Here is a 10,252-nt window from a genome sequence, read left to right on the forward strand (position 1 = left end):
CTGTGCTTTCTCTGCCACATGAGCTGTCGTTTGGACTGAAGAGAAGGTTATTATCCAGGCCAAGTGGATACAGGCTTGGCCAGTCCCCAGGATGGAGCTGGGAAGGGGGCATGAGCAACACAGGGACCCCAGCAGCCATCATAAGCTCAGTAATTCTTCCTAGGGCCTCTGTGGAGAACATGTCAGGCTGCAATCTAAGGTTTCCTGAAGGAACAAAGGCAATGAAGGAAGATTGTGTGTGTGTGTGTGTAGTGGGGGGTGGCATTCCAAGCAGTGGGAATAGCCTGGGGAGAGGATGGGGAATGTGGATAGGAGCCCGGGAAGCTGCAGCTGTCCAAGGTGGGGCTGTGGAGAAGAGAAACTTGCATTTGATTCTGGGAGTGGGGATGATAGTTGAGCCAAACAAGCTGTGGCTAGTACCCCACTCATCACTTGTAAGACTGAATGCCAGAACTCTTATTAGGGGTACTCCCCACTTCAGCGAGGAGTACTAAAGATCCGTAAAGTGTCTGGGGTCTGGCACACAGTAGGACCTCAACAAAAATGTCAACTCTGTGAAGGCAAAGTGTTTGTTTTGTTCACGACTGTATCCTCAGGCCTAAAACTATGTATGACACATAAGTAGGGACCTAACAAATATTTACTGAATGAATATATGAATGAAGTTACCGGTGTTTGTGTTTTGTTTTCGTTCTGCTTTGGTTTTGTGGTTTTTTAAAGTTTATCGTCAGGGATGTGACACCATAGAGTCTTTATTTGGAAAGATTATAGTGCTTCTCCAAGTGTTTTCCGCCACCACTATCATGTACGCATTGAAGATTCCTGGGCCCCATTCCGGACCTGCCGGATCAAAATGGGGGAAATCCGGGAATCTGGAATGTCAAAGCCCTCCTTCTCCAATTTTTACACACATGAAAGTTGCAGAACCTCAGAATTAGAATTTGAGGGCCGAAAATCCCACACTGGTTTCTCTCAATCCTCTTTCCGAACGAGGAAACTGAAACCCAGACAGAGAAAAGGATCTGCCGCATTGTTTCTGCGGATCTAGGCTGAGGGTAACGAGTCCGGATTTGCGCACACCCCACCCCACCCACCCACCCAGACTCCCAGCATTTGCCGGGCTCGCCCACGGGAACTGGGAGCCTTCAGGGCGGGTCACCGGCTCGCGGGCCGCTTTCAACCTGATGAACGGGGGCGGCAGTCGAGTAGCCATTGGCCGGGACGCAGCGGGCGCGTCCCTATTGGCCAGGGCGGAGCCCCCCGCCCCGGCCTGGGCGGCCGCGTGCTTGGCCCCTCCCCCGGCTATAAGGCGGCGGCCGGCTGGGCCGTGGGAGCGCGCGGGAGCGCACTGTGGGCCGCGGCGAGGGCTGGGACGCAGTGCACCGAGGGACGCTGTCGGGCGCCCATGGCGTTCGCGCTGCTGCGCCCCGTCGGCGCGCACGTGCTGTACCCGGACGTGCGGCTGCTGAGCGAGGACGAGGAGAACCGAAGCGAGAGCGACGCCTCCGACCAGTCGTTTGGCTGCTGCGAGGGCCTGGAGGCGGCGCGGCGCGGCCCGGGCCCCGGGGGCGGGCGGCGGGCGGGCGGCGGCGCGGGCCCGGTCGTGGTGGTGCGACAGCGGCAGGCGGCCAACGCGCGGGAGAGGGACCGCACGCAGAGCGTGAACACGGCGTTCACGGCGCTGCGCACGCTCATCCCCACCGAGCCGGTGGACCGTAAGCTGTCCAAGATCGAGACGCTGCGCCTGGCGTCCAGCTACATCGCGCACCTGGCCAACGTGCTGCTGCTGGGCGACGCGGCCGACGACGGGCAGCCGTGCTTCCGAGCCGCGGGCAGTGCCAAGAGCGCCGTCCCCGCAGCCCCCGACGGCGGCCGCCAGCCGCGCTCCATCTGCACCTTCTGCCTCAGCAACCAGCGCAAGGGGGTGAGTGCGCGGCGCTCCGGCACAGCGGCCGTGGCGTCAGGGGTAAGCGGGGGACGGGGCCTTTTAGGGCGCAAAAGAGGGCGGAGAAGAGAGAGGTGAAGAGAGGGGTACGCGACGTGGAGTTCGTCGGGCGTGCGGTGCTCCAAGTCCAGGGTTTGGTATGGAACAGAACTCGCTTAATGTCTCCCAATCAAAAGGGGAGCAGGAAAGCCCAGAGCTCACGCTTGGCTTAGAAGATGCAGACTGCTCATCGAAGGACACCCCCTCCTACCCCAACTAACCAAAGGTGTGCTGGGAAGAGAGCATGAGGAAATAATAACAAAGGCCATCATTTATTCAGCTCTTTGTACCGAGATGCGCTCCTGGTCTTTTTTTTTTTTTTTTCCTTCACAAGGTCTTCATCAAGCAGGTAGTGATTCTGCCCATGTTATTACTGATGAGGCTTTGAAGTTCACTGATGAGACTCTGAGGCTCAGAGAGTAAATGCCAGCATTTACTCAGCTGGGAAGCCAGAGGCAGGCTCTGGGCTTGCTTGGTTATGTGTGTCTCTGAGCTACCTCGACCTTGAAACAATTGTCCCCTATCCAAGACCTGATCTAAGGGCAGGAGACTGAGAAGAAAAGGGCATACCTGCCCCCACCCAAGAGCCTGAGGTACCCAACTGATGAGCAGTAGGAGTGAAGAATGGAGTCCCCTGAGGTCACCCAGCCCTCAGTGTTGGGGGAGGGCACTGTTGAGTCAGCTGGGCAGAGCTGGAGTAAAGCTCCTGTGGTCTGTCCTGGGTAAGGATGAGAAGCAGGCTGGTCGGTGGTGGATGAGGCTGGGTAGCAGCAGCGGTAGCCAAGGGGGCTCTCCTGGCTGAAAGTTGGTTCTCCTCCTGCCCAGGCCCTAAGGATCCTGCTTCATCACCCACCTTTCCTGCTTCTGGCCTGGGCTTTTCCTACAGTAGAGAAGCTGGTCTGTGTGAAAACTTTGGATTCCAGAAGCTACCACTTACATCTGGGGAAACTGAGGCTGAGACTGGCCCACAGACTTGGAAAGTGAAACGGTGTGGGAGATTGGAGTCAGGCCCAGTCTTGGGTTGTCTTGGCTGCCCTAGGTCCCCTGCTTCACTCTCTTCTGGGGAAGCCTTTGTATCCTAGCCTCAGACTACTCCCTTCTGGCTCATCGTACTGACAGCCTGGCTGCCTCACTTTCCCTAAATCAGTCTTCTTAGGCTTAGACTTGCACTCTCTTGAGAGTCCCTGCTGCTCCTAGCCATGGCCCAGTCAGTGCTCCAGGTTTGGAAAGCTGAGGTGGGCTTTCTAGTGTCCAGCCTGGAGTGTGAAGGGCTGACCGGGCCCTCAGTGATATTCCCTGACCACCTTTCACCCATTCATTCAGTTCAGCAAACCTTAACTACCCAACAGCTGCCTTGCGTTGGCTCTGAGAGCATTGCCAGAGAAGCAGGTTGTGGGTCTCCACCCACCACAATCAGGAACTCCCAGTGTGGTGTCAAGGCCAAGGGCAAGGAGATGAGGACCTGGATACTGTGGTCTGATGGTGGGGAGGGGGTACACAAAGGGACTGTCATAACCCAAAAGAAGTCCCCAACCTAGGGGCTAAATTCCTGGTGGATGCTTAGGAATAGAAGCAGGCAGATGAGGGGGTAGGTACAGGTGTTCTAGGAGAAGGGCATGGCAAGAGTGCGGGGGTCAGAAAACATGGCCTAGAGAAGGAAAAGGGAAGGTGTTGAAGGAGGCAGAACACAAAAGAGAGGCAGAGACTGGCCAGTGACATTAATCACAGCAGTCTGGATGATCACTGATTTCCTGTACTAAGCACTCTTCACACGTTATTTTTAAACCCCTCAGCAACCAGGGAAGGAGGTGCTCTGTTTATCCCTACCTGCTTAGAGATGCTGTCCCTGGGTCAGTGATAGCCCTTGATGGAGTCAGGATTCTAACCCAGGCCTGCCTGATAGAGAGGTGGGAAAGATTAGTGTGGGAGAGCCCTGTAACTACAGGCCTGGGGGAGAATGTCTGTCCGTCACATGCCCACCCCCACAGCAGGTAAGCAGGGCGGCTTCTCTGTGAGTCTCAGGTCAGTCCCACAGATCATCGGGCCTCGTCTGGATCTGGCTGCTTCCCTGGAATCTGTCTATGGGACCAAGAACCCAGCCAAATTTGGCTGCAGAAGCTATGCTCTCAACCCCACAGGCTCCTCTGGGAATAGGTGAAAGGGGCAATCCTGGCCAGCTCTGGCCCCTCGAAGACTCAACTGGAAGAAAACTATCTTGGAGAGTTCCTGGGGGGCTCCCTTCTGAGCTTTGGGGGCCAGATAGCTCCAAGGCTTCAGACCCTATCCCTTCACTGTGAGCTACCATCTCCCTCCTACCTGTCTGCTCTGGGGTTGGGATCTCCATGGAACATCTTCCTGTGTAAGGAGAGGCTAAGGGTGGCCCTCCGTAGCAGAAATAGCAAGTGGAAAATGGAAAAAGGGTTCTTGTCTCTGCCTTGTTTCCCCTTTTGTCACTTAAGGGTGAGAGTAGGGTAGGATTGTCTCATAAGGCCCTCCGCAGTTGGTGTACCCAGCTCAGAAACAGAAGTGGCACAGAGGGCAGTGGGGCGAGGAGGCAACATTACCAGATGATGCTGATGATAATACTGATGAACATTCATGGAACACTTACTATGTTCCTGACACTGCTAAGGGCTCTACCTGCGTTAACGTGTATAATCCTCACAGTAACTCCGCTTTTCACATGGGAAACCGAGGCTTGGTGAGGTGAAATCACTTGCCTGAAGTCCAACAGGTAGTCCAAGGCAGAGCAGGAACTGAAGCCCAGATCTGTCTCACTGGGACCCAACTCCTAACCCTGGTGCTTCCCAGAGCCCTTGGTGCTGAGTTCCTAAGGGACAAAAAAGCTGGGCCTACTCAGGGCCTCTTAGAAGTACTCATGGCAGTTTATACGCCTCTTTCACAGCTACAATTGCATTTTACTACACCCTGGGCTGGCAAGTAGAATTATTTTTGTCCCCATTTTATAGATGAAGAAACTGAGGTTCAGGGAGGTGTACAGTCCCACTATTCTCTTGGAACCAAGGTCTCTCGATGACTGCCAGACTTGCGATGGAGGTGGCTCTCCCTGTCCCTGAGGACACAGAGTGAGAGAGTGGGAGGCTGATTTTCTAGCCCCCATCCTCAACACTATACCCCATTCTCCCACACCCCTCCTCCTACCCTCAAACCCCCCTTCTCAGACACTCAAGCCAGAGTTTGTCTGAGAAGCCCAAGCCCCAGGCTCTGCTGGGACTGTGGCCTCAGCCCTCAAAATAGCCTTGCCTGTGAATGAACATGCTGTCCCTGGGCCCAGAAAGCCTCGAGGGAGGCTGGGTTCACATCTGGATGGATCTGCCCCAACCTGGGCCCAAGGGCGGAGGGGAGCAGGGGGCAGAGCTCCCAGATGGTCAGCTATTGCTCTGGCTGGCTGAGAAAGATGCCTGTCCCATCACCTTACCAGGCTTAGGGGGTGAGCAATTACAGTGGGATGTCAGACACCATTGGGTCTTGGAAACAGGACAAACTTGGACAACATGGATTTCCAGCCCAGCCCTTTCACCAACTGGCTCGGTGCCTCTGGACCAGTCATTCAATGGCTTGAGGCCTCCAAAGTGGGAGTGCTTTAATGTCTGTGACCTCATTGGCTTTCAGCGAGGATGAAACCCACTGTCGGATCTCCAAATATTGGGTAGAGACTGCCTCTGCAGGGTAAAAGGACAGGTGGCTTCAAGCGCTTGCCACCATTAGCTCCTCTTCCAGTGGGCACCACTGATTCAAGCAGCATCTGTTGGCCCCTCCTCCATGTAGGCCTTGGGCTGGAACTGGGGTCACAGAGTGAAGAACTTTCCCCCAGGTCCCAGCCTGATGAGGGACAAAGAAAAACCAGTCTTACTCTTCTGAGTTATCCTGTTGGAATGTCCCAGGAAAGACAGGAAGCGCTAGGCAATTGTAGGAATAGAGAAACCTTCACAGGGAGACAGGACCAGAGAGCATATTTCCTGGTCGAAGGAACACCCTGAAAGAAGACAAGGAGGCCAGAAATCCATAGTCTACTTTTGAGGTCGATGAGTAAGTCACTGGACATAAGCTGGGCAGTGGGGAGAACCACTGTGGTGTTTGTTTTGCCCTTCGGTATAAAATATGATTTAAAATGTATTCAGTTTTTTTTAAAGCAACAAATCACAGGGGGAAGAAACAAAAAAGGTAAAAAAGAGCAAAGGAAGTAAAAAAGCCTCCCTCCCATTTTGTCTCCCCGTCATCAAATTACTCTTCTCTAAGGAAATTCATTAGCAATTTCTTATGTGCCCTCTCTCTCAGTTCTTGCTTTTGCCCTTAAACAATGTTATGTCGCCATCATTTCCTCTCTGTCCATAAAGAGTTTCTTCCGCCTTGTGCTGCAGAGAACTTTACTGTGTGGCTAACTGTGATTATTTATTAAGTCCCCTATTTTTGGACATAGAGGTTAGTTTCAATGTTCATGGTCATCTGATCAAACCTCCTAATACCTCTTTCTCCCCCCTTCATAGGGTGGCCGTCGTGATCTGGGGGGCAGCTGCTTGAAGGTGAGGGGGGTGGCCCCCCTTCGAGTGCCACGGAGATGAGCCTGGACCCCTGTGGTATTTGCTCCAAGCAGGACCCTGGAAAAAGAGGCCAGAGGCCAGCCACTGGTTGAACAAGGGAGAAGACAGATCCCAGGAGCCAATCCTACCCCTCCTTTGTGCAGAGCCAGAGGACAATGGCTTGGGCCCATGACCCTCTGGGCAGGCCCCCTAGGACATCTCCACTCCACCCTGGAGAGCTGTGAAGACCCATCCAGCTGGCCCCAGCTCTGACTGGTCAGAGACAAGGCAAAACTTTTGGAAAAACAAAGACTGTTGGTGACAAAGGGTGTGTGCATGTCTGTGCATGAGTGTGTGCATGTGTGTGTGTGCGAGAGAGAGAGAGAGAGAGAGAAATTGGTGGGTTTAAAATAAAAGGTATTTTTAAATAAAAGATGTTCCCAACTGAGGAAAGGAGGGGCCTGGGGACATCAGAGGTCAGAGACGACCCCTCTCCTGGGCCTTGGCAGAGGCACAGACATCACAGGTGCTGCCCTGTGCCCTGGAAAGGGGGGTGCTTGAGGAAAGGCAGGAAGACCCCTCTGCGGAAGTGAAGATAACTAAACTTCCCTCACAGTCTTCTTGAACACCTGTTAGTTGTCTGTGTGGTTGGTAAAGAAACCTTAATTTTATTTATTTTAGAATAAGGAATATATTCATTCACATGGTTCAAAATTCAAAAGGTGCAAGAGGGTATATGGAAAAAGAGTTGGTGATAGGGTATCACCAACAGTTATCTCCTGTCCTCCAGCTACCAGTTCTCCTGGAGGCAGACCCAGCTACCAGTGTTTCATGAGGTCCCTATTCCCTATCGATTACTCTTCAAAGGTAGCACATTACACATGCTTTCTGCTCCTTGCCTTTTTTTGTTTCCTGTTTTTCCTCAATCAAGCTTGGCTGTCATCTCAAATCAGAACACAGAGATATAGGGTCTCCTCATTCCTTTAGTAGCTGCTTATTCCACATTATGAATGTACCATACAGGCATACCTCGGAGATACCGTGGGTTCAGTTCCAGACCACCGCAATAAAGTGAGTATCGCGATAAAGCGAGTCATAATCTTTTGGTGGAGGGTCTTGCCTTCAAAAAATGCAGCATCTGTGAAATGCTATAAAGCAAGGTATGCCTGTACTTTAACCACTCTGTTATCCCTGTCTTTACAAATAGGTCTGTGTAGGCAGTTTTCCACATGTGCAAATGAGCATGTGCTAAAAGGGGATATTCTTATCCCTGTTTTAGCTAAGATGGTTTGGAGAAACGATGACACCTAAAGGTGTGTAGCTGGCATGTGGCAGGGTGACAGTGTGAGGTCTATCCACCTTTAAAGCCTAAAGTAAGTTCCTTCTGCTGGCCTGTAAATGCCGCAGATGGAATGCTCGCCCCTGCGACCCGTTATTCTCCCAGCAGACCTGGGAGGTGGGGGCTGGTGTTTCCCCATTTCACAGATTCAGCCAAGATAGTAAGAGGGATAGCTGGTCCGTGGAGCCAAGAGTTCTTGGCTCTCCAGCCAGGGCTCAGTCCCTGTGCAGCCAGGATCAGAGAAGCCTGGCAGTCTGAAAGGAGGAGAAGGCAGGGAGAGGGCCAAGAGAGGCTGCAGGGCCAGGCAGCGCCCTTTCCTCAAGGTATACTTACATGTTTATTTTTAAATTTATTTGACAAACACCTTTTTTTAGTGTTGACCTCCTGAAGCCTGGCTCCAGAGTCCATGGTCGTATCCACTTTGCAGCATTTGACCGTCTGACTGAGCCTGAAGTGGGGCTGCCCGTGTTGCACATCACCAGATTACTGAGCACCCTCACTGTGCCAGACACCGCAGGGGTGGGCCAGACCCATCTTGTCTGCCTCGCAGATGAAAACCAAGGCCCCAGAAGAACAAGGGGTTCGCCAGAATTGCCAGTCCAGGTTGAAATGGACCATAAAAAATAACCACATTTAATCCCTTTGGTATCAGACGTGAAAGAAGGAGGGCCCCAAGGGGCCCAGGTCCTGCCCAGGAGAGCTTACCAAGTGCCCTCTACCTTGCTTGCCTAATGTTCCAGGGACACTGGTGTTCCTATCCTGTGTCCCAGTGCAGTCGCTCTTCCCCTTTGGGAGCTAATTAGGAAAGCACATTTCACTCCCCGCGCCTACCCACGTCCAGGTTTAGGCAGCCCCTGGCAAAGCCACAGGAAAAGGACTGTGACCTCGTCAATGGCAGGAAACGTGGGAGTGGGGGCAGAGCAGACACTTGGGTGCTCTGGCTAGAGGGCCATTTCTGCCACCAGATTTGCTGGGTGACCTTTGAGAAGTTGCTTGACCTCTCTGGGCTTCCTTGGCCTGATCTCTAACCCAGCAAGAACAGCTGGGGCAGAATGATAAGTATTTGTTTTGCCTTGTTAAACTGTTTTTAATAGACCATTTATGCACTGGGTGAATAATGCAAATTGTATCCAATAGTAGGCAGTGAAAGTACATACCTCCCTCAGGCTCCTCCCCAAAGGCAACGGCTGTTAGCAGTTTCCTGTGTGTCCTTCGGAAATGCTCTACACTGATTACTGTTTCTGAAAAAGTATTTACAGGTTTCTCTGCTTATGTTTTCATTGTAAAAAAAAAACAAAAAACATTACAAGACCCTAGAAATGTCACCCCATCTCAAAGACAACCAGTTAACACTAATCCCGCAGAGTTTTTGTGAAACATACACATACACTTAAACAATCATTTACTGCATACTGAGTTAAAACTTTTTACCGAAGTATAACATGCATGCAGTAAAGTGCACATGCTGTTAAGTGCACAACACAATGAGTTGTCACAGGCTGAGCACACCTGCATGTAGATCAAGAAATGCAATTAGGAGCATCCCAGGAGCCACTCCCGTACTTGTTCTCAGACTGGGTTCTTTCAATTATATTTCGTTTGAAATAGATAATACACTTAGAGAGTTCACAGTTCAAAAGACACAAAAGAGAGTAAACTGACAATAAGTGTCCGTCCCTCCTAGCCACTCAGTTCTAGCTCTCAGAGACAATGTCTTGGGGATTCCTGCAGAGACAGTCTTTGCAGATACGGGCAAGTCACATATGTATTGTTTTTCCACACAAGTGGTAGCATTTTTACACACTGTTCTGCACTTGGATTTTTTTACATAATTCAACTCTCCAGTGTTCAAAGAGCTGCTTCATATTTTTCACGCCTGCGTAGTGTTCCATTCTGCACATTTTGCAGCTTGCTGTCTTCCTTGAGTTCCTGGGTAATGGACAGTTAATGTCTATGAGCCTTTGTGAGCTGCAAGGCCAGCCCAAACACGTGACTTGGGAGAGACACAGCTGTGGAGCAGTACCTCTAGGGGCCATTTGTCTAACACCCCTGCCCCCAACACACATACTTTCTGCCTTTAGAATGGGCCAGCCCAGCCAGGCTTCTCCAGGCTCCCTGAGTGAGGGTGACTCAGAGCCAGAAGAGTAAAGGAGCTTGGGGAGAAGAAACTCGGGGTTGAGGGGGTGGATGACCAACTTCAGACAGGCTACCTGGGACCCTGAAGGGAAGGTTTAAGTTCCAGGTTGCACCCTCCACCCAAATCTCTTTAGACACGAGGAGCAAGGATGATCTAGAACCCATTGCAACGAGGAGACTGAGCTAATACAGAGAGAGCAAGCTGCCTGAGGTCACCCAGTGAGTCCCCAGCCCTACTAGGCCTCCAGGAAC

General features: G+C 52.1%; 1 protein-coding gene across 1 annotated transcript; it reads left to right on the forward strand.

Moving 5' to 3' along the window:
- Positions 1-1,323: 1,323 nt before the first annotated feature.
- On the forward strand, positions 1,324-6,974 carry TCF15 (transcription factor 15). Its single transcript, XM_011380104.2, has 2 exons — positions 1,324-1,924; positions 6,493-6,974. The coding sequence occupies exons 1-2, from the start codon at positions 1,406-1,408 to the stop codon at positions 6,565-6,567; spliced, it is 594 nt and encodes a 197-aa protein (XP_011378406.1). The 5' UTR covers positions 1,324-1,405; the 3' UTR covers positions 6,568-6,974.
- Positions 6,975-10,252: the final 3,278 nt, after the last annotated feature.

Source organism: Pteropus vampyrus, unplaced genomic scaffold (assembly GCF_000151845.1).
Source record: "Pteropus vampyrus isolate Shadow unplaced genomic scaffold, Pvam_2.0 Scaffold388, whole genome shotgun sequence".
Lineage (NCBI taxonomy): Eukaryota > Metazoa > Chordata > Mammalia > Chiroptera > Pteropodidae > Pteropus > Pteropus vampyrus.

Coding starts and splice junctions, on each gene's coding strand:
- TCF15 (XM_011380104.2), top strand. CDS start 1,406: ATGGCGTTCGCGCTGCTGCGCCCCGTCGGCGCGCACGTGCTGTACCCG. Junction 1,925..6,492: donor TCAGCAACCAGCGCAAGGGG/GTGAGTGCGCGG, acceptor CCCCCTTCATAG/GGTGGCCGTCGTGATCTGGG.